Source organism: Equus quagga, chromosome 11 (genome assembly GCF_021613505.1).
Source record: "Equus quagga isolate Etosha38 chromosome 11, UCLA_HA_Equagga_1.0, whole genome shotgun sequence".
Classification (NCBI taxonomy): Eukaryota; Metazoa; Chordata; class Mammalia; order Perissodactyla; family Equidae; genus Equus; species Equus quagga.
Genome location: NC_060277.1, coordinates 1554860 through 1576122, shown reverse-complemented (window position 1 = coordinate 1576122; position 21263 = coordinate 1554860). Strand labels below are relative to the sequence as shown.

Below are 21263 nucleotides of genomic sequence, written 5' to 3'. Positions count from 1 at the left end.
TGACGACTGGATAAAGAAGATATGGCATATATACACAATGGAATACTACTCAGCCATGAAAAAGGACCAAATTGTTCCATTCGCATCAACATGGATGGACCTTGAGGGTATTATGTTAAGCGAAATAAGCCAGACAAAGACGAACTCTATATGACCCCACTGATAGGTGGAAGTTAACATATAGACATGGAGAACCGATTGGTGGTTACCAGGGAAAAGGGGGTGGGGGGAGGGCACAAAGGGTGAAGTGGTGTGCCCACAACATTGCTAACAATAATGTGCAACTGAAATCTCACAAGGTTGTAATCTATCATAATCTTAATTAAAAAAATAAATAAATAAAATAAATAAATAAAAGGCAGACTTACTGAAGGTTAGGCATCTGCTTATGCCACTGTGTATTTGTTTTTCAGATTCTATGCCAACCAAACACGGCTTCCGTCAGTGAGCACATGTTCTACATTGAGCGGTATTAGGACATTCAGAAAATGCACCCGACTGACAAGTCCAGAGTTTACTCTGGTTCTTTTAAACATTTGAAGTGAAAGTGTCAAGGTTCACAAGGCTGTGTGCCCCCTGTGACTGAGTTGAAGAGCTGTCATTACTCCTACGGTCGTAGACACTGCTGCTTCCTAATTCCAGCCCGATGCGCATCTCACCGGACTGTCCACCTTCCGCTGTGTTCATCTGGTTTTACTTCCTAACTTCAAATACATTTTTGAACGTTGCCGTCTGAGCTTGTACACTGTGTCTGTGCTTAGAACACTATAGGAAAGACACCATTCATTTAATTCTCACCACTCCATCCTAAGTACTTTTTCTGCGAGGCTGTGGTCTTTAAAAACGCAGTAGCCCAGAGGCCCTTCTGCTGAGGCTGTGCCCATCACAGAGAGTAAATGTGCTCATAAGAGAACTTCTGCATCGTTCTTTTTAAAATGTCAAAGTAATACATGTCCATGACGAGATCAGAAAACGTGAGCAGAAAGAAAAACCATGCATTTATGTGTATAATTTATAAATATGTATTGGTAAAAGTGTACATGTATCTTTATAAAAATGTGATGCATTTTGTCACTTTTTAATATTTTCCTGCCTAACATAACATGAACATGTTCCTTTATTCTTATAGCTGCCTAATTTTGCCTTGTATGGATGTAACAATATTAATTTATCTTTTATTGTTAAAGATTTGAATTATTTAAAAATCTTTATTATGGTAAATGCAGTGATGAACATCTTATAGTTACATTCTTGTGCATTTGCTCAAGTATTTTTGTAGGATCAATTTTCTGGAACCTAATTTCTTTTTGACTGTAGCTCTGCCCATGGCCTCAACCGGCCCCTCTTCCATGGGACCTGGCTTTGCTGACACAGGAGATGGTGTTGCCTCTACCGGATTCTTCACATTAGTTCCTTTGACCTCGAGTCTTCCTTTCAGTTATATCTCCAGAAATTTCTCACTTGGGGTCTCCTATTCCTTTTCTAGAGGTTATATGGGGCTTGGTTAAAGTTATATTTGTCATTTCTCCGTTCCCTCCTCCCTCTCAGCGTTGTTCCTTTGTCCTCTCCTTCAGTGTCTGAATTTCCCGGGATTCCGTCCGTGGCTTCCCTCCGCTGTAGCCCATGCTCTCCCTGAGCTGATCCTCCCTCTGATTCTAATTTATGAGGACAGTTAACTCTTGAGTTGTATCCTTTCCCTCAATCCTTGGACATATATTCCCAACCACCACCTTGGCATCTCCACACGTGCAGGTATCTCAAAGCCAGTAGTCCCCAGACTAAAGTCATGCTTTATTCCAAACTCCCAGCAAAACAGAAACAAATACAAAAATAAAAAGCAAAAGCAACACAATCCCCCCCAAACAAACCAAAACAACTCATTTTCTCCTGGTGTGTTCTCTTTTGTAAAGTGAAGGCGCCCACTATCCACCATCACACAGTCGTCCAAATTTAGAGTCAACTGACATTTATTGATGGCATCAAATGATAGTCTCCTGCATAAAACTCTCTAGTGGCTTCCCATTGTCACTATAGTGTAACCCAAACGCCTTACAGCTGTCACGAGGCTCCTGGTCGTTACCCGCCCCCTGCCTTCATCGTCTTCCGGGCTCCTGCTGGCTCACTACGCCCAGCTGTCTTCTTTCTGACCTCCTCTCAAAGAGCAAGCGCAGGTACATCTCAGAGACTCAGCTTATGCATGGCCTTCCCTCAGTCAAGAACCCCTTTCTGATGGTGCTTCTGGTGTTGTAACTAAACACTGCCAAACCCAAGGTCACCTACTTGACTCTGTGTTTTCTTCTGGAAGTTTCATAGCTTTACATTTTAAATTTAGGTCCAAGATCCATTTTGAGTTAATTTTTGTGAAAGGTGGAAGGTCTTTGTCTAGAATGATTTTTTTTTTTTTTTTGCATACGGATGTCCAACCGTTCAATGCCATTTGCCGAATACATTATCCTTTCACCACTGAATAGCCTTTGTGCCGTGATCAAAGGTCAGTTAACTTTGTTTGTGTGGGTCTATTTCTGGGCACCAATTCATATAATTCTTAAGATTCATGTATTGATACATTCCATCAGCAAATGTTTATTGAGCAACTACTATATGATAGACAAAGTTTCAGGTGCTGGGAACCTATTAGTGAAAAAAAACAAGACAAAACCCCTGCCCTCATGGAGTTTACATTTTAGAAGATTCTGGAATAGATTACATATGAGAATGTTTTTAGAGTCATTCCCATTCCTTCCCCATGAAGCACAGTTTGCACGTGAATGCCCGTGTCTTCGCCCGTGTTTCTCGGTGTGTTTGTTAGTTCATCACAAGTTTGGCCCAGGGCTGCCCACTGCCAATAGGAGGAATATGAGGCCGTCCCTCTTCTCTCCCCTCCTTCACTCCATTTTCACTTTTTCTACTGTTGAAAAGCTCATTTTTTAGACTTTTAGACTTTTTACGATTTTTAGACTTAGGCGTACCGAGACCTTGAGTGCAGTAAGTAATGAGTTATATTTCACAGCTCACTCTGATATGTCCTGCAGAGACATCTCCATTCCAGGGGTAGCTGCCCCAGGGTGGTCTGGAAAACTGGGATGAGAACAGACAGTATTTATTCAGATTGGGGGTGATATAGGCAGTTTTCACAATGCCAGCTGCTCTCACTCCATCCTGTGTCTGTACCTCTGTGACTGTGGCTGTCTGGTGATGTCCAGTCTGGTCCAGCAGTCAGAAGGGGATTGATGGAAACAGGATGCCTTCTGAGCCTTGTTTGTGAGCAGTATTCCCAGTCTGACAACCCCAAAACTTCGTTAAGGAAAAACAATAATAAAAGGGACTTTCTTAAAGCAGGATAGCAGCGAGAAGGGGAAATGAAAGAAAGATGCCATTTCTAGACGACTCAGACTCATTTTCTGGCAGGGTGAGAGCTCTGAAGTGCCTGTCGGGGGCGAGTGCCTCGGGGGGAATTTCTAAGCTCCTGTGTGTTACATTCAAGGAGAGGCACTACTTGGCTCCCCTTAGCCACCCGCAAAGGGCAGGCCCATGGCAATTTATGACAACCAGAGCGTGAGTTACTGGCTAGTGAACTGCCTGGAAGAAAAAAGAAAAAAAAGGGAGAAATAAAGAGGATTCCAAATACTGTTTTTTCATACTAGACATTTTGAGGTAGAAATGTCTTCGAGATCATCTATTCCAACCCCGGCCGCATGGAGGAATCCTCTCTGCAAAAGGCTCAGCAGAAACCAGCCTGGACTTGAACCCTCCCTATGACAGGGAACTCAGTACCTCATGGAGTTAAGAATGCAGAGCTGCCAGCTAATATAGAAAGCCCCTCCTTGCTTGGGACTGAGCTCTGCCTTCTAGCAACTCCCAAATATGAGTCCTAATTCCATTCTCTGAAGCAAGAAACGCATGTGAGTATCCTCATTCATAGGAAGGCCTTTGCATATGGCGGCTATCAGGACTTCCCTAAATCCTGGATTTCCTCCACACGTCCTGTGTCCTGGCTGTCAGCTCCTCTCTCAGATGTTTTCTGGTTGGTTAAAGCCTTAGTTAAAATGTGATGCTCAGAATGAATGTAGACAGCAGATTTCTGAGACTCAGGTCTCAGATGACGTGGGCTGCTAAGAAGAAATATTAGCAAATGTCCTAATTATGCTTCTGTTAATGCTGTTTTTGGGGGTAAAGTTAAATGTTTGAAGTCCATCACTATGCCTGGATTAAAGGTGTTTCCACCTGAAAGTGTTGTTTAAATCTGTCATTTCACAAATCCTTCATTTTGGAAGCTGGTGGCAACAAACTGGCAGGAAATATGAGACTTAGGAAAAGCAAAGACATCTATTTGCTAATGGTCACTACAAAATGCATTGGTAACCACGGCAAGCTTATTATGAGGGGAACAGTTAGCTGAAGTGTAAAGGCCGGGCACTTAAGACCCTACTCCTTCCTTGGAGATCAGCTATTGGCTGCTGCATGAGGACGGATTTGTCCGCACTATGCAGTTTGGTCGGGGGGCCTGCCTGCCCGATGTCTGATTACTTATTCACTCCTCGGTGACCGTGAGTGGGAGAAGGTGCTTGCATTGCAGAAGCTCGTGCGCATCCCGTGTCCCCTCGTCTCCTGCCGGGGCTCAGGCATTCACTCTTTGAACATCCGCACTTCTCAGCAAGGCCAAGCTGTCCAGCACATTCCTTTCGCCGTGGAAACCCAACTAACCAACCCATCAATAGTTCTTTCCTGTTCAAAATTTTAAACATAATCGAAACTTTGGAACCTAAGAAGCTTTGTAAACAGAATATAACCCTAAATAGACTTGCTTCTGACTTCCAAGGGAAAATGCCTGTCAGCTCTCATAACTCCAGATGCCTTGACCAGTGGTGCAAAGCTGACAGTGGTAAAGGAACCTGTGAAAATAACACGAAATTCAGGCCTTTGGGGTTCCACTGTTGTTTTTCTCAGTTAAATATACATGTGCTAGGGCATGTGTAATAAACATGCTCAGTTTAAAGAGGAACCATCCAAAGAGCATCCTGCTTCTGCCATAGTTGGGGAACAGCTCCTCTGAAGCCCCAGGGAGCTCCACCTGCTCCCATCCCCTCAGACCACGGGGGAACCACGATCCTCAACTTCCTGTTAATCACTCCCTCTCTTTTCTTTATGGTTTCACCCATATATGATTCATATCATATCCATTCATACCAGTATACGAATAGTGCTTAATTTCATATGTTTTAGGACTTTATATAAATGGAAATATCCTTTGTATATTCTTTTAGGAATCTCCCTTTCTGCTCAATCTGTCTTGGGATTCATCCACGTTGCCATGGAAGGCGTAGTTCATTCATTGTCACAGTTTTCTCCTGCTGATAAACATTAGTGTTCTTTCAAGGTTTTTTTAATGAATAATGCGTCCGTGAAAATTCTCGTCTATGCCGCCTGTGATTTTGTTGCCACTGACATTTATCGAGCATGTATCTCCTGTCAGGCGCTCTTCTAAGCACTTGAGAGGCACTAATTCCTTTAAACCTCCCACACCCTGCGAGGTAGGCGCAGTTATTATCCCATTTCATGGGTGAGCAAATTTGGCCCAAAGAGGTTCAGTGACTTTTCTAAGGTGACAGCCTAAGAAGTGACAGTGCTGGACATTGAACCAAGTGTCTTAGCTTTGGCGTCCGTACGTCCAATCAGGACACCACAATGATCCTTCTTCTGCTAATCGATCACTCAGACAATTTGAAAAATTCTAAGGCTTATTTTCATTTGTCCATATGTCCTTCTGTTAGTCAAATATCCCAAGTTCTTTTAAAAGCACAAAGCCAACAGATTTAATACAGATCCAATATCCTATGCTTCCTTTCGGGCGTTGGGATGAAAATTCCCATTGTTTTTTCCCCCCCTCACATCAAATATTCTGAAGTGTCTGCATTTCAAGTCAATTTCAGGTTGGGGAAGTGGGCACTTCACGAGAAGAAAGAATCCTATGTAAACTCTCTCAACTCTATGAGACATTTAAGAGCAGTGGCTAATTCCTGTGTCCCACAGAAGTCAGTTCCAGGGGCAGGCAAATGGCGGTGGCCTTCATCCCCATCAGTGTTCATCCTCTCAGCGGGCTGGGCATGAAAACATAAGTGTGAGCCATATGTCCATCTTCTGAATTGATGGGGGGCCTGCAAGGACCCCTGGATCCAGAGAATGACAGACTGAGAAATCGAAGGAAATCTGTTGAGGAAGTAAGGGAGCGAATACCTCATGCGCTTCCAAGCTTAGCAAAGTGCCAGAGGCAGAGTTTTAGGGAAACACATGAACAGACAGCCTTTCCTGAGGACAGAAGGAGCCTCCGACAACCGGCATGAACAGAACACGACACACCAACCCTCACCCTCCTGAAGGAGCCTTGGTTGCAGCAGTGTTTTCAGAACCTTAACCCAGCATCCCTTTCAGAAAGGAAAACCAGCTGGAAAACTTGTTACAGATGGAAACTACTCACGTACCAAAGAAACGTGGCAGCCGCCACAGGCAGAGGAGTCGGCAGGAAGGTGAGTGATGGACACGAAGGTTTATGCAGGATGTGCAGCGACCGCCAAGGCTGCCTTCACACACCCGTCGCTGAAGATCCCAGAGACTTCAAGAGGGGAGTTCACAGCAGGGAAGCCCAGGGGCGTCCCACCCCTCAAAGGAAGATAGACGACCACCAACAGTTCCCCAGCCTCTCTGCAGAGGCAGTGATTTTCAGGAAGCAACATTTGGGAGGGGTTCAATTATCTTTAAAGAACACACAGCACTTGGCTCTTAAAAACTCCAACTCTAGGTTGCTGTTTGATGAAAAACATTTTAAAGCATTAAGTTTAGAAAAAAATAATTCATCATCTGCCATTTCAGTAGTTCTAGTTTGAATGAGGTTGGTGCTTCGTAAAGTTAATCTAAGGATAGTTAAAGTAAGATAGTTTGTTATATATTTTTGAGTGAAAAGAGGAAGTTTTAAAAGAATTCAATATGATCCCTCTTTTTGGGAAAAAACTATACAATATATGCATTGAAAGCATCTGGAAATTTCCACACCAGCGTTTATCAGTGTCGGTACCATTGACATTTCGGGCCATAACTCTTTGTTATGGGTGCTACCCTGCTCATGTCGGGACAGTTAACAGCTTTCCTGGCCTCTCTCCACTGGACGCTAGCCGCCCCCTCCCAGGGTTGTGACAATCAAAAATGTCTGCAGACATTGCCAAATGTCCCCCTGGGGGGGACAAGTTCACCCTCAGCTAAGAATCATTTCTCTGCCCTAATATGTTTGTGTGGTTAAACCTGGGTGGGAGTCTTTCAGGTCATTTCCATTTTTCCCCTTTATTTTTAGTTACTCTACAACGAATATGTGTACATTTATCTTCTATAGTGAAAAATGAAGCTACTATCATGTACACAACTATAGCACTATTCATTAAACAATTATAGGCACACGCTTTTGAGCAAAGTCTGAAAAAATTGTGGATAGAAAATTTATGGAAGGTATGATACGGGAATCACAAAGGAAATAGAGAAAAACAGTTCTTCGAAGACGATTTAGCAAAAATTCATCTCAAGATGTGGGAATGGTAAAGTGTGGCCCAGAAAGAGCTTGACTGATGACCGGGGGCAGTGACCCTTGCGGATGGAGCCCTGTTTGGTGTTCTCATTAGATTCCGCAGGCTGAGCAGACCTGTGCTCCGGGCTGCATAAGCAGTTCTTCTCCGCACTGATTGCTTTTGAGTTGAGCTGGGCCCAGGGCACCAGACCTCTCCTATGTTGTAGGCTCAGGGAAAAGGGTCCCTCTTCACGTACTTCCTTCCATCGCAAGGTGTGGCACTAGGTTTCACTCACTTTGTGTGTAGGGGGTTATTTTCATTCACCCAGTTGTTTAGAATTTATGGGGTGTGGAAATAGAGCCACTAATAGATGTTTTCAGGAGGAAAACCTACCTCCTGTGGAAGAGGTGTGTAAAATCCTAGAACTGACGAACAGCCAGGGAGAGGATGACGGTGCCTGTCAAAGGTTCTGATACCTCCGCTGCTCAGCTCCACGTGGACCGCAGCCCTGGGGATGGGGTTGGAGGGGGTCCCAGAGCACGACTCTTAGAGCTGCGGATGCCCTGGCCACAGAGGTGGCAGGAGGCACAGCGGCTGTCACCCCTACAGATACACTGCAGCACCTCAGAACGTGCTCTCGTTCCCCACAAGAGATACCCACCGTACGCTCACGTTTGGTTATGTGTGAGTGTGTATGTATATATGTTGCGAAGTAGAGAAGCGACAACATTTAAAAAATGCTCAATCCCTCTGACATGCTTGGAATGACAAGAGATGTGAAAGCAACTCAGAAATAGATTCCCTTTTACGAACCCACTGACGGGTTTCAATCGGAAGGCATGAAGTAGGAAGCAAATTACTATTGTACTTTTAGGTGAGAAAAACAAAGGCAGGCAAACTCTGCCTTTGAAGCAAAATACTCATCTGTCTAAAAGGCTTCTCCTTCTGGGGCTAGGCATGCACTCTGCAGTGAATGGTGCCAACACTCGCCCCGCACTCGCTGTGTGCCGGGCTCCGCTCTGAGTGCCTTCTGTATTCCAGCTCTTCATCCTCAGAACCACCTGGGGACGGTCCCCCTCTCCTGGGGGAGGACACTGTGGGACACAGCAGGTGCTCAGTAAATATTCTGTGAATGGAATGAATAAGCCAAACTACCACCAGTCACTTTATTTTCTCTTTGCTCTTAGTAACAACTCATTCTTTCCCCTCCGAATTTCTTTCACAGTCAGTATTACACATTTGTTCTTCAAAACTGGCAGAGTCATTTCTACAAAGACTCAGAAGAACAGAACACTCTGGTTAATAGAATTATGCTCTAAATTAAACCATTAGATCAGAAACTGTTTGGATTTGTGGACAATCTCAAAAGACCATGACTCCAGAATCCATCTCTCTTACCAGGGATGTCTGCCTGTGCCAAAAACACAAACAAGGAGATACGGATGACATCTGTTTTCCTGAAAGAGCATCGATGGCTTATGAGTTCATGATGAAAACAAACACACATGAAGGTAAATCATAGGAAATTGCTGTTTCTGCAGGTCAAGAACATCAAATAGTAACAATTTTATATGGTTCAACTTAATAGATTCTGTCATATTTTAATGCAGTGTGACGGTACAATTTCATTTTTTAAGTGAACGGTGAAGGAGAGAACAGTTACTGGAATTTAACTCGATGGTGTTGTCTTACGGTGCACTTCCGTTCCCACAGTAAATTATGTCACATTTTTAATACGCTCTCCCTTACATATTAATTTAACTTATTTCTATTGTAAGTCCTTGTTTATCTATTAATTTTAAGATTATGTGGATAAGGGATATTCATTCATACATATTCCAAGAAGCCTTTGAGGCATCGCCCACTCAAATAGAGTATTTAATGTTAGTAACAGGTTTCATGCTGCTAAACATGTTCTACTCTATAGACGATGTAAATATCTTTTTAAAAAACACATTTCCAGAAGTAAATGTAATATTTTATTATAAAATGTGACGCTTTCTTTCAGGTTAGTCCCCTACTAAGCTATTGAGAGGACACTTTCTGACAACAAAATATTAATAACAATTTATGTTTACACTCCAGAACTTCTCATAAAGTCTTAATATGGCCACTTCAAGTAGCCCAAAGTGTGTGATATCAAGAAAACCTGTGCCCAACGTGCTCCCTCTGCCCGTGGACTGCCAGGATTAGCTAGTGAGCCAGGGTCCCTAAGTGTAACCAAGTTACCACCATTTGGTAGTATTTGTATGTTTTAAGTATCTCATCTTTCTGGCAATAAACCAAATTCTAAAAATTATAAAAGGAACGGTCCTCATGAAATGTTTTACAGTATGGTACACTATACCCTGGGTAAACATGCAGAAATTGTATCTTCTGCAGAAGTGTGCTTGTCAGGAAATGATAAACAGAGAGGCCATAGGACACCCACCTGAATAAATTCTGCATCCAACCTGGCAAACATTTTTGGATACTAGCTGGGTACAAAGCGATGGGTCCGCCCTGCACGCTAGGTCCCCCGTTGCTCTAAGAGACCCACATGCATGAACCAACCACCCACAGGAAGCAGAATGACAGCAGGGCTGGAGCCTAGAGAGAAGAAGGAGTTCTCACTGACACAGAAGAATCGGATTCACGTCTGCCATCCCAGGCCTTTGTGGTCCCGGCACTCCTGTGCTCACTCAGGAGCCTCGTAACAGGGATCTGCAGGGGGAAGCTGGGCGTGAGTCCTCCACGTGCATGCACAACCCCCACTCCTCCATGAACTGCGTGAGATAGGCCTCACTTTCCTTTGGTGGCCCGTCTGGAGCCTGGTCTGCATAGAGTCTGGACAAAAGGCTGTCCTCCAGGAGCTCCCTGTGCTCAGGTCGCTCACGTCTCTCTGGGTCGTGTTCAAAGCTGGATATTGAAGGTATACACAGCCAGCCGGTCCGAGGGTCCCAGTCGGCCAGTGTGGTGGCCGGCTCTTCCTCTGGCCCCTGTTCCCTATCCACGTGCTCCTGCGGCAGGTGGTCCAAGTCTCTGAGCTGAGGGGCGTATGAATACAGCAGTGTTTGTGGGCCTGCGTCTGCTGAAGCTGCCTGTCGCTCAAATAATTGTCCTCGTCGGGGCCCCTCCTCCTGCAAATTGAGCTCCTGGTCTGCAGGTCCCACACAGATGTCAGCAGGTCTTAGGCTGTATTCATATTCAGCGACTGCCGGATCTGTGGCTGTTGTTCTGCCGAGTGGCTCTTGCTGGGGTAGGGAAGTACCCCTGGCGGTTTCCTCAGAGTCACAGAGAACGCCCATCAAGTGGGAAGAGTACCCCAGGTGTTTCACCTCGACTTCCTCCTGATGGGGCTCCCGGTCCTCGCTGGGCTCTCTCAGGGCCGATGCATCATTGCTTTTTTCCATTACACGTACATCCTTAAGAGAAATTTTAGCATCCTCCAAAACACTGAGGGTGATAAAGTTAATCATGATTTTTTCAGCAGGCACAAAGAATCTTTTGTCAAATTCATTTCCATAAATCAAAATCTATAAAGAGAGAAGAGAAGAGCTTTTACCTTTTCACTTTAGAGAGACAGTAAAAACAGCTGTTAAGTAGAATTTATACTGTCATCAGCTAGTTTTAAAGACCTATTCTTACCCACTCATGGAAGGGAAAGTGATGTTCGGAATACACAGAAAACTTGCGCATGCAGGTCAGGGACCCAGACACGCAAGACGCAAACGGCAGTAAAAAGTGGCTCCCGCGGGGGCATTTATCGTCCAGGGACGCGGCTCTGACCGCCCTCCTCTAGACGGCTGAGGGAATTCAGGGGAGTTATCTAATTTCTCAAGCCTCGGTTTTTAATTCTGTAAAATCAGAATTTCTGCCACAAGAGGAGTGGTGAGGACTGAGCGTGAGAGAGTTTTTAAATTGCCTTGTTGATTATAGTTTACTCCGTCCTTGTTAATAAGCTGTGGTCATCTGGGCTACCAGCCCTTTCTGGCTGTTCTCTGGACATGAATGAGGATGGGCATGAAAGCTGATGTAGAAAGGGAGAGAACAGGAGGGTGTGAGTACTCACACCCCTACACCCCATTCTATGAGGCGATAATAAGGCCTAAAAAGGAAAGCCACCTGCCAATTTGTGGCAGATAGAGAAACTCTAAACCATGTTGGGAAAACTCGTTAGAGACTAAATTTGCTGGGGACACGTGGAAGGAGCCCGTGTAGGCTGCCAGTGATGAGGTGGATTACAATTCTCATTGTCCGCCCTGAGCCGTGAGTTCATTTAGCATTGCAAAATATGCAATGCAGCTTTATTCTTCTACAAAAGTTTTGGTTTCAAAAAGTCACATGCGGTCAATTCCTCTGTGAATTTTCCTCCCAGGAGCGGTCTCCACATGCCATCAGAAAACTAACTCTGAAACCTACAGGCAGGCGGAATAAGAGAAACATTTTAAAGCCAAACTAACAGGAATATGTGTGCATGGTGTACATAAGGACATACGTTTTAATAATTCCCAAAGAAATCATTTTTATTGTTAAAATAGGTTCAGCCCTTTGGAAGCCTCAGTGTGTGGTGCAGAGTGTGAGGTTTGTTCCTCCGTCTACTTTCTTGCCTTTCCCTGCTGTGGATGGTTAAGTCCTGGCCATTCTTTTCCTACATGTGTGTCCATTCCACGTGTTTGTCCCCACTCTCCTCTTAGACTGCCTTTCTCTCTCCACTGGACTCCTGCCACTGTCTCCTCGCTACTCTCCTTGTTTCTGGTCCCGCTCCTCCTAAAGTCGTCTTAGACCACCCCCCAGCTGGATCTAAAGCACAACATCACCACACTGCTCCCAGCTCAAGACCCCACAGAGAGTTCTCTTTGTCAGCCGAATAAAGCCCGAGCTCTCTGGAATAACACCCCAATTCTTCGGTCACCCGGCCGTGCCACCCACGCTCCCGTCCTGGCTTTCGCAGCTCCCCATCAGGACCTCACGGTTTAGCAACCCTAGGTGGCTTCCCGAGGGTCCGCCCACCTTCATCCTGCTGCTTCCTCTGCCTGCAGCAGCTGCCCCGACTCCTGCTCACCTTTCCTGACCAAGCCCAGGCGTGAAGCTTCTCCTGATCCAAGTGGGGCTCCCACGCCCTCCCCACCAGCCCCCCCAAGAGGCCCCAGTGCTGGCTTTCATCTTAGCCTTCATGAGTCCTTTTGAAATCCTAGCCCCTAGCTAGACTTGAACTCTGGAAGGGCAAAGATCACGACTTAATCCATCTGTGTACCCAAGACCTAGTCTAATCTGGTCCTTGCATATAGAATTTTTGTTGAAGATAAGGAGTCTTTGTCTTTGCTTATGTTACTGAGTTAATCTCATATAGAAGTGTTTTTTAATTCAACTCTTTAACTTTAAGCCACTCTGCCCATGAAGCGCCTCCGTGTCTGTCCTCCTGGACGTGTGTTGCTGTCCAGACTCCTGCCACCCGAGGACTCACCAGATTTGCTGGGTGTTTCTCTTTGCCGATGCGGGTGTATCTGTACAGGGAGTAGCCCATCACAGAAAAAAGCGACACGGTAACCGATGCGGGCAAAACATACCAGAAGAGGATTTTAACCTTCAGCGCTGATGCTGGATCTGTGAGAAAAGGAGAGGGGGCGTAGACAGTTGTGATTGGGAGAACACTGGCCATGTCAAGAGGCTCTGGGCACGTCCCCTACGTTTAGGAATTCAGTTTCCTCGTTTATAAATTGACAAGCTTGAGCTAATTGTTATGAAAGGTTTCAGAATTCTTACTCTCTCCGACAGTAGATGGTCTAAAGACTCATCTCAACCGGTCCAGTAAGGATGCACCAGCAACCGAGTCAGCAGATAGCCCAGCGTTCCACGTCTGGCTGTGAGATTCATGCTGGTCCTTCTATTGGAAGGTGAGTGTGTCTGATATTCAGGCAACTCACAGCACTTCAACCCAGACAGCAAAAGCCGCTGTGAAGATCCCATTATGCTGCCCTGCTTTCCAGCCCACTCATCAGACTCGGTCTCTCCGTACTCAGCAGAGGACGGAATGTAGGTGTCACCTGCTACGCGACTAACAGAACCCTCCTCGTGTGGGTCGGCCAGACTGTCTGGGTGGGTCTGGAGCGTGGGGACGTGTGTCGGGGGTGGCTGAGCTGGTGTGTGCTGAGAACGGCAGTAACTCCCTTCGAGCTCTTGCTGCTGTAGTTTCGTGGCAAGTAAGAGTGCACAGAGGAGGGGGACACCTGGTGACCAGGTCTAACGAGAGCAGCCCATGCCCACCATGGGTCAGACTGCGTAGCTGATACATAGGGCTCAGTGCCACCAACTCGTACTTGTTAAGTCCTGCGGGCTACTTGGAAGTTGTGATGGTTAATTTATCTGTCAATTTGGCTAGGCCATGGGACCCAGCTATTTGGTCAAACGTTATTCTAGATGTTTCTGAGAAGGCATTTTTTAGATGAAATTAGCATTTAAATTAGCAGACTTGAATAAAGCAGATTACTCTCTAATGTGGCTGGGCCTCATCTAATCAGCTGAAGGCTTTAATAGAAAAAAGACTGGCCACTCTGAGGAAGAGAGAATTCTGCCAGCAGACTGCCTTCAGACCAGCACCCCAACATCAGCTCTTCCCTGGGTCCAGCCCGTGGCCTGCCCTGCAGGGTGTGAACTTAGCTGCCCCCGCCATCACGTGAGCCACCTTCTTGAAATCACTCTCTACCTCGATGGATAGACAGATAGATGTGAAGATTACATATTTACTGGTTCTGATCTCTGGAGAACCCTAACACAGCAGGAGAGAAAGAAGCAGCCTTAGCACAAATTACAAAATTTCGGGCACTTTCCTTACAGACTAATAAAATCAGCAAGAGTGTCACAGGAGCATTCTAACCACGCAGACGTCGGATTCTCTTGATGCCCAGGCCCAAGAGAAAGCGGCAAAGTCACTGTCCCTTTAACTGCTTAGTTAAAGACTGGAAATAGAAGTGTCACGGCCAGTGAGGGTGGCCAAGAACAGCCGGGGGAGAAGTCCAGGTACGGGGGTCCGACCGCAGGCTCGTCTCCCCCAACGACTCCTGCAAGCGCATCTGTGACCAGGCCCCATGTGGAAAGGAGCCAACACCACAGTGTAGACGCTGCAGGCACTGAGGGTTCCCGGCCCCGACTTCAGGCTCCAGCTCGGTCCAGTCCTCTCACTACAGCCCCGGCCTCTGGACTGAACCTGCCCTAATTAAAAAGAGCCCTCACAACCATGACTGGTGTCACTTAGCGTACGCAGCACGTCTGTTGTCATAAACCAATAAGCTGTATCGGCGTTTTTGGGACTGAGGGACTGTGGGAAGCAGAAATGTTCTTTCAATAAATAGACCCCAGGGGCTGGCCCCGTGGCCAAGTGGTTAAGTTCGCACGCTCCGCTGCAGGCGGCCCAGTGTTTCGTTGGTTCGAATCCTGGGCGCGGACATGGCACTGCTCATCAGACCACGCTGAGGCAGCGTCCCACAGGCCACAACTAGAAGGACCCACAACGAAATATACAACTATGTACCGGGGGGCTTTGGGGAGAAAAAGGAGAAAAATAAAATCTTAAAAAAAAAAAAAATAGACCCCAAAGAGGCAAGTGATTTTTTGAAAGAGTAGGCCCTCAGACAGTGTCTTGGGCAGGTGGCGGGAGCCATGGAAGAGCTGGGCTACTGTGGAAAGGGCAGCACCTGAGGTGGAGCGTGGCCAGGCTCCTGCAGCTGCAGCTCCGGCAGCTCCCGGGAAGTGATCAGCGTCATCTGCTCATCGGCTGCTTCAGCTCTGCCAACCGCTTAATGGTTTCCACGGGAAATTCATTCCCACCATTTGGCCACTGATCAGGCTGTTAGTACACAGAGCACTCTTCCAAATACAAAAATGGTTTCTTCAGTCTGCTTTGTTCTGCCTTTTGCTTGTAGCCTTTTAGTTTTATTTGACATCTGGCAGAGAACTTTCATTTGAAAGGGCAAGGTGTGATTAGGATTGAGATTCAGAAAGAGAGCTTTTGACTCTGGATATGTACTCACAGAATTCTCTTTCTATTGCTTGGGACAGTTTCATGTTGGAATGTGGGAGGCGTGAGGGAAGCGGAAAATGGGTTCTGTCCCCACTCCCCTCCCAGGGCAGGTGATGGAACTGAGGCTGTGCACCTGCCCTGGGCCAGCACATTTGGAGGAGAGAAGCCGAAGAACCGCGGATGAAGAGCTGGTCAGTGAAGGTAAATGTGAGGATTTATTTTCAACTTTCAGGTTTTGAATTCAAGGTCCTCTCACTCTGGGGAAGAACATTAAACAAGTGCCGGGCTCCTAACTGTCTCCTAACAGGAACAAGACTCTCAGTCACAGACCCCTAGCAGCCGCATTCAGAAGACACGAGAAGGAGACAAATGAAAGGAAGGAGAGAGAAGCGAGTGTGGGAGGGAGGGGTTAATTACTGATCTGCAGATTCCAGAGCTCGTGTGGCCAGCGAGCAACATCTGGACACTGCCTGCAGAGCCCGGAATTTGTGTTCCCAAGGGAACGAAAGATTCTGTTTCAAAGGGTAAGAGATCTGAACAGACATTTTTCTGGACAAGATTTACAGATGGCCAACAGGCACATGAAAAGATGTTGAACATCACTAATTATTAGGGAGATGCAAATCAAAACTACGAGATATCACTTCATGCCGTTAGAACGGCTATCACTGAGAAGACAGGAAATAGCAAGTGTTGGAGAGGATGTGGAGAGAAGGGGAACCTCATACACTGCTGGTGGGAGTGTGAACTGGGAGCCACTATGGAAAACAGTATGGAGATTCCTCAAAAAATTAAGAATAGAACTACCATACGATCCAGCTATTCCACTGCTGGGTATTTATCCAAAGAACTTGAAATCAATAATTCAAAAAGGTATCTGCACCCCTATGTTCATCACAGCATTATTCACAATAGCCAAGATTAGAAGCAGCCCAAGTGCCCGTCAATGGATGAATAGATCCATTCACACACAATGAAATACTGCTCAGCCATAAAAAGGAAGAAACCATCGCTTTTGAGACAACATGGATGGACCTTGAGGGTATTATGCTAAGCAACAGAAGTCAGAGAAAGACAAATACATGATTTCACTCATAAGTGGAGATAAAAACAACACACATAGATACAAGAATTGGTTGGTGGTTACCACAGGGGAAGCGGGGAGGGAAGAGGGAGAAAGCCGTGACAGGACACATGTGTGTGGTGAAGGATGGTAATCAGTCTTGAGTGGTGAACATGATGTAGTCTACACAGAAACTGAAATACAAAAACGTACACCTGAAATTTCTATAATGTTATAAACCAATATTAACACAATTTAAAAAAAGTATTTTTAGGATAATGTTTTGTTTCTAGCAATAAAATTGTCTGATGTTCATGAAGACCACAGAACTTCTACTGAGCAGAGTGATTATAATTTTAAAGAAGAAAAAACATGTGTGTACAAATTCCTAATTGTTATTTTCCAAGGCGGAGGCTTCTTGGCGGCGTGCTCTGGGACAGCAGCTGGGAGTTCCCTGTGGGGTGAGAGACCCCTGACGTTGGCCCAGCTCAGGCAGAGTCCCAGGCCGCTCAGAGCATTCCTGGTGATGGTCGTTTCTGTCTCCACCTGTTTCTGGTAGACACGAATCTGCCAAAACCTTGTCTACACTGCCATACTTCCTTCCAGATTTATTCGAGTTCCTTCCTCAGACCAGCCGGGACTTTTTAAGCTTACCTTTCAAAGTACTGACACACTGCTTCTCAGAGGGCTGAGCAAGGCGAGGAGGCCCCGGGACGAAGGACGCCACGTGGACACAGTACAGAGTGTCTGGCTCCAGCCAGCTGAGCACCAGCATCTGGTTGGTCACACACTGGGACCACTAGGATAGGGAATTGCAAACAGCAGTTAGAGCCAAGGATTTCCAGCACCACCCCAGACAAATGACTCCAGGAGGAAAGAAGAGACTGGGATACCGTTAAATCCTTTACTGTCACTACAAGCTTTCTTTCCAGCAACAGCTTTAAAATACCCTTTCCTCTGGGTCACAGAGTGTGGTCAGGACTGGAACAATTCTAAATAATAACACAAGGATCGATTTCTTATTCAGCTTTGTCCTGTGTTCTTGCTAACATTTTTTCCTTTCTTGGGGAGTGACTGACAGATGTCATGCAAGTAAAAGTTCTCCACCAAAGTGGGGTGGACGATCGCCCTACACTCCAACAGCAACCTCACACCCATTAACAGAGCATTTCTGTAAAGGAACTCTGCAGGAAGTTCTCTGAATTTCTACACATCAGCTTCAACGGCATCCTGATGGCATCTCTTTCCAACTTCACATCTTCCCAGGTTCTCATGCAGAGAATGGAAACATCAGGGCTGCTTGCTCCAGTATTGGCTGTGAAAAGCGACACGGATTCATTCTATTTCAGACTTACCGTTTTATTTGCTTTAGTGTTATATATGGACACGTTATACTTCAGATTAGAATAGATTTGTTGCATGGAAATAGAACTTTCTTCTGGATCTTTCTTCCACTTCTCTGGAGCCATCAGAACAATAGAAATGGATTTCTTGTCAGTAGTCAAAGCAACCTCTGGTGGGCCAATTCGTGCTTAAAGGGGAGGGGAGAGGGAATTATCATGTTCAGACGTAGAAATCACCTTGGATAAAGTTTCAGTACAATCCTACTGGGGTCAGCGCTCTGAAGCCCACCCGCTTATTCGAGATGCCTCAGAGCGCTCCAAGAGGGGCCCAAGTCATGCCTAATCTTGAAATAGTCGTTTCACACGCCCTGACACAATGTTCAAACAGCACACGCAAGTGTTGTATGGCTTAGTTCCTAGTCACAGGGATAAACAGTGCTGGATGGTGGAAATACGATTGAAAGTGTCTACAACACTCGCGTGACTTGAAAAGTTGATGATAAATAAACTTCACATGATTTGGTAAGTGGTAAAAATCAGACATGGAGAAATGAACTGCTAAAGACCTTCGGAGACATGATTGGAATGATCTAGAACAGAGGTTAGCAGACTTTTACCATAAAGGTCCAGACAGTAAACATTTTAGGCTCTGCAGGCCATGCGATCTCTGTTGCAACTATTATTTACATAAATCTAAAAACTTTTCATAGCTCTTGGCCTCTAGGAAAACGGAAGGGGAGTTTGCTGCATTTGGTCTGAGGGCACAGTTTGCTGACTTCTGACCTGGAAGGGCACCGGGAATGGCACAAGGCTCCAGCTCCAGGACCGAGGAGAGCTTGTAATTTCCTTATGGCCCCTCTGAGTGGGTCCTGCATGGCTGCTTCGACCACGGACCAGGGAACGGAAACATTTAAAAAGCAAATGCCAGGGAGCTGTTGCCTTAATTCTGAGCTTCACCTAGAAATTATGTCATCCTACTAACGAGTTTATAGCAAGACGAGCCTTTGTTTGGTGACCAGAACAATCTTTAATCAATCTTGTGGACATATATCAATGGTTTATAAACCCAAAACATTTAAAAACAAATCTGTCAGTTCCCCAAATTGCACAGTCTCCAGTGAATAATAAAACAAAATCAAGATTTGATAATATTGACATCTAGTGTCAGTTTCAGATCTGGGAGAGATCTCAGAGATCACTAGGCTAAACCTTTCGCTCTGAAGACGAGCCTCTAAGATCCAGTTGGGGGGAAGCACGAGGCTGTCCACTCCCCCAGCTGATGGGTACAGGGCAGGACAGAACCACGCGGCCCCCTGGCCTCCTGGCGAGGGCGGCTCTGAGGCTGAGACCGTTACACGGAGAGGTCGGATGAACTTGATGTTAATACGTGTTTAACAGACAATTGTGTTACTTACTTTCTAAAAAAGGATAGAATCGTCCAGTTTGTGCCCCTTTGGAACAATTCGTTCCCCAAACGGCCTTAACTCTGGCGTAATACTGATGTTCGTAGTCAGAGGTTTCAGCAGAGAGGTTGCAGTAGGTCCTGAGGATATTTCTGCATTCGGATTTACTCAGCCACTTCTTTTGCCCGTATCTGCTGAGGAGGAAATTAAATTGATAATGAGCTGCCCTCTGCTTTACAACAGGAGAAAACCAGTCATGACACAAAACTGAGTGGAACTTAGGGCCTCCTCTTGAGAACAACAGAAGTGCCTGTCATGGAAATAAAATGGAAGCTCCTTTTGCTGCTGGCAATTTTTTCATTAGCTGTCAGGAACATGAGTCAGACTTTCTGTAATTACCTTTTCTGTGAATTATAACGTGGATGGTACATTTTGAAAGCATGTATTTCATTATTATTCTTGGGCTACAGTAAAAATTTTACATATTCTGTGGTCAATTCTTCCAGTAATTGTCCATGTGAGTTTTTAGTCCACCAAGCATACTAGGGTAAGTTTGATGGTTGTTTTAAGAAAAATTAGTCATTTTTTTTCTTGGAAGAAAAATTATCTTGACATTCTCATAAAATGTAAAAGGCGACTCGCCATCAAGTGTTCTGGGGAAAATTCGCTAGGTTGGAGTGCGTATCAGAATCTCTATTTTCAGTAATGATAGTGATGATGATGATGATGATATGAACTAGGATGTTCATATCGATTTTCCCTCTCCTTTAATGAAAACACAACACCCATAGCAAATAGGGAGGGGGAAATACTCTTAGCACTTCTCAGGTGGGAGAGACTGAGGTACAGAGAGTTTAAGCAACATCTGGTGAGTCAGTAAAGAGACAGGGTCACCCGGGAGGCTGCTGAAGGGATGGGAGCAGGTGTGCTGGGTTTCAGGAAGCTAACTCTGGTGGCAGCGTGGAGGACGGACTGGGTTAGGAGAGGCACCCCGGGAGCAGGTTAGAGGCTCCTGCGGATCCAGGGGGCAGGTGCAGGAGGCTTGGACAAGGATGGTGGCAGTAGAATGAACGATAGGACAAAAGGAAGACATATTCGGAGTCAGGACTTGGTGATCGAGTGCACGTGAGAGATGACGGAAATGAAGGTATTGAGGACAACGTGTCTTTCTGTCTGAGACAAACGTGTGGAAGAGTGGTAACATTTACCAAGGAAAGGAATACCGAAGAGGAGTGGGTTTGGGAAGGGGGTATGGGGGTAGAGAAGGAAAGATAATGAGTTCCATTTGGGACATGCTGAGCTCAAGGCGTGTAAAAGATGTGGGCCCTGGGGCTCAGGAGAGTGTGAGAAGGAGGCAGCAATTTTGAAATCAGTGGCATAAAACTGCTCATTGAAGGCACAGGCGTGAATGAAATGATGAACGCAGACAAAGCAAAGCCTAAGATAGGCTCTCAGAAGCATCGAGATTTCAAGGTTGAACACAAAGTGCACTTAGTAACAGCAGCTACAGAGGGAGCAGAAAAACAGACATCACAAAAGTCAGGGAGACAGCGTGTCTTGAGAAGGAAATGACTTTTTCAAGAGTTGCCAAAGCTTGAGAGTGTCTTCCCTTCTCAGAATACGGCAACAGATTCTTGAAAGTAAAGACTCCTGTTTCGTAAGTGCCACACCTGCCAGAAGACGTTAGAAACAGAGTTCGATCTTGTTGACCAACTTGACCATCCTAGTGGTCACCACTGCCTAGGGGCTTTCAAACTTTTTCTGACTGTGAGCCACAGAAAGAAATACATTTTACATTGTGACCCAGCTCCCCAAAACATCCCTATATCTAACATACTAGAACACAGCTTTTACAGGATAATGCCTAAGCGTTATTACGTGCCATGTCTTCGGTTGTTTTCCATC

The 21263-nt window shown here is 45.7% G+C and overlaps 1 protein-coding gene across 20 annotated transcripts in view; it reads right to left on the bottom strand.

Annotated features, from left to right (window-relative positions):
• Positions 1-385: 385 nt before the first annotated feature.
• The window catches only part of IL20RA (interleukin 20 receptor subunit alpha), a 56380-nt gene continuing 35502 nt past the window's right edge, over positions 386-21263 (bottom strand). For 13 of the 20 annotated variants that reach the window (XM_046676763.1, XM_046676766.1, XM_046676774.1 and 10 more), the window contains 6 exons: positions 19371-19552; positions 17968-18143; positions 17267-17411; positions 12997-13136; positions 7944-11065; positions 386-6800 (listed from right to left, as the gene is read on the bottom strand). In XM_046676763.1, the coding sequence (XP_046532719.1) occupies positions 10232-11065; positions 12997-13136; positions 17267-17411; positions 17968-18143; positions 19371-19552 (1477 nt within the window). In that variant the 3' untranslated portion in view covers positions 386-6800; positions 7944-10231. Of the gene's footprint in view, positions 11066-12996; positions 13137-17266; positions 17412-17967; positions 18144-19370; positions 19553-21263 lie in introns of all 20 variants that reach the window. The other 7 variants (XM_046676765.1, XM_046676761.1, XM_046676758.1 and 4 more) reach the window with 7 other exon arrangements.